Genomic DNA, 243 nt, shown 5'->3' with positions numbered 1-243 from the left:
GGAGCCGGACCCTGAGTAAAGATGATGTGAACTACAAGATGCATTTCCGGATGATCAACGAGCAGCAAGTGGAGGACATCACCATCGACTTCTTCTACCGGCCGCACACCATCACTCTGCTCAGCTTCACCATCGTCAGCCTCATGTACTTCGCCTTCACCAGGTGCGGGGCGGCCCTGGCGCGCCCGAGGGCGAAGGGGAAGGGGCTGGCTGGGGACGCGGCGGGGCGGGGGGAAGCCAGAT

At 62.1% G+C, this 243-nt stretch overlaps 1 protein-coding gene across 1 annotated transcript in view; it reads left to right on the top strand.

Moving 5' to 3' along the window:
- Positions 1 to 6: 6 nt before the first annotated feature.
- The window catches only part of PTDSS1 (phosphatidylserine synthase 1), a 68,013-nt gene continuing 67,776 nt past the window's right edge, over positions 7 to 243 (top strand). The window contains exon 1 of the mRNA XM_010833477.1: positions 7 to 163. Within this exon, the coding sequence (XP_010831779.1) occupies positions 39 to 163 (125 nt within the window). The 5' untranslated portion in view covers positions 7 to 38. The remainder of the gene's footprint in view (positions 164 to 243) is intronic.

Source organism: Bison bison, unplaced genomic scaffold (genome assembly GCF_000754665.1).
Source record: "Bison bison bison isolate TAMUID 2011002044 unplaced genomic scaffold, Bison_UMD1.0 scf7180017863702, whole genome shotgun sequence".
NCBI classification, from domain to species: Eukaryota; Metazoa; Chordata; class Mammalia; order Artiodactyla; family Bovidae; genus Bison; species Bison bison.
This window is presented reverse-complemented; position numbering and strand designations above follow the sequence as displayed.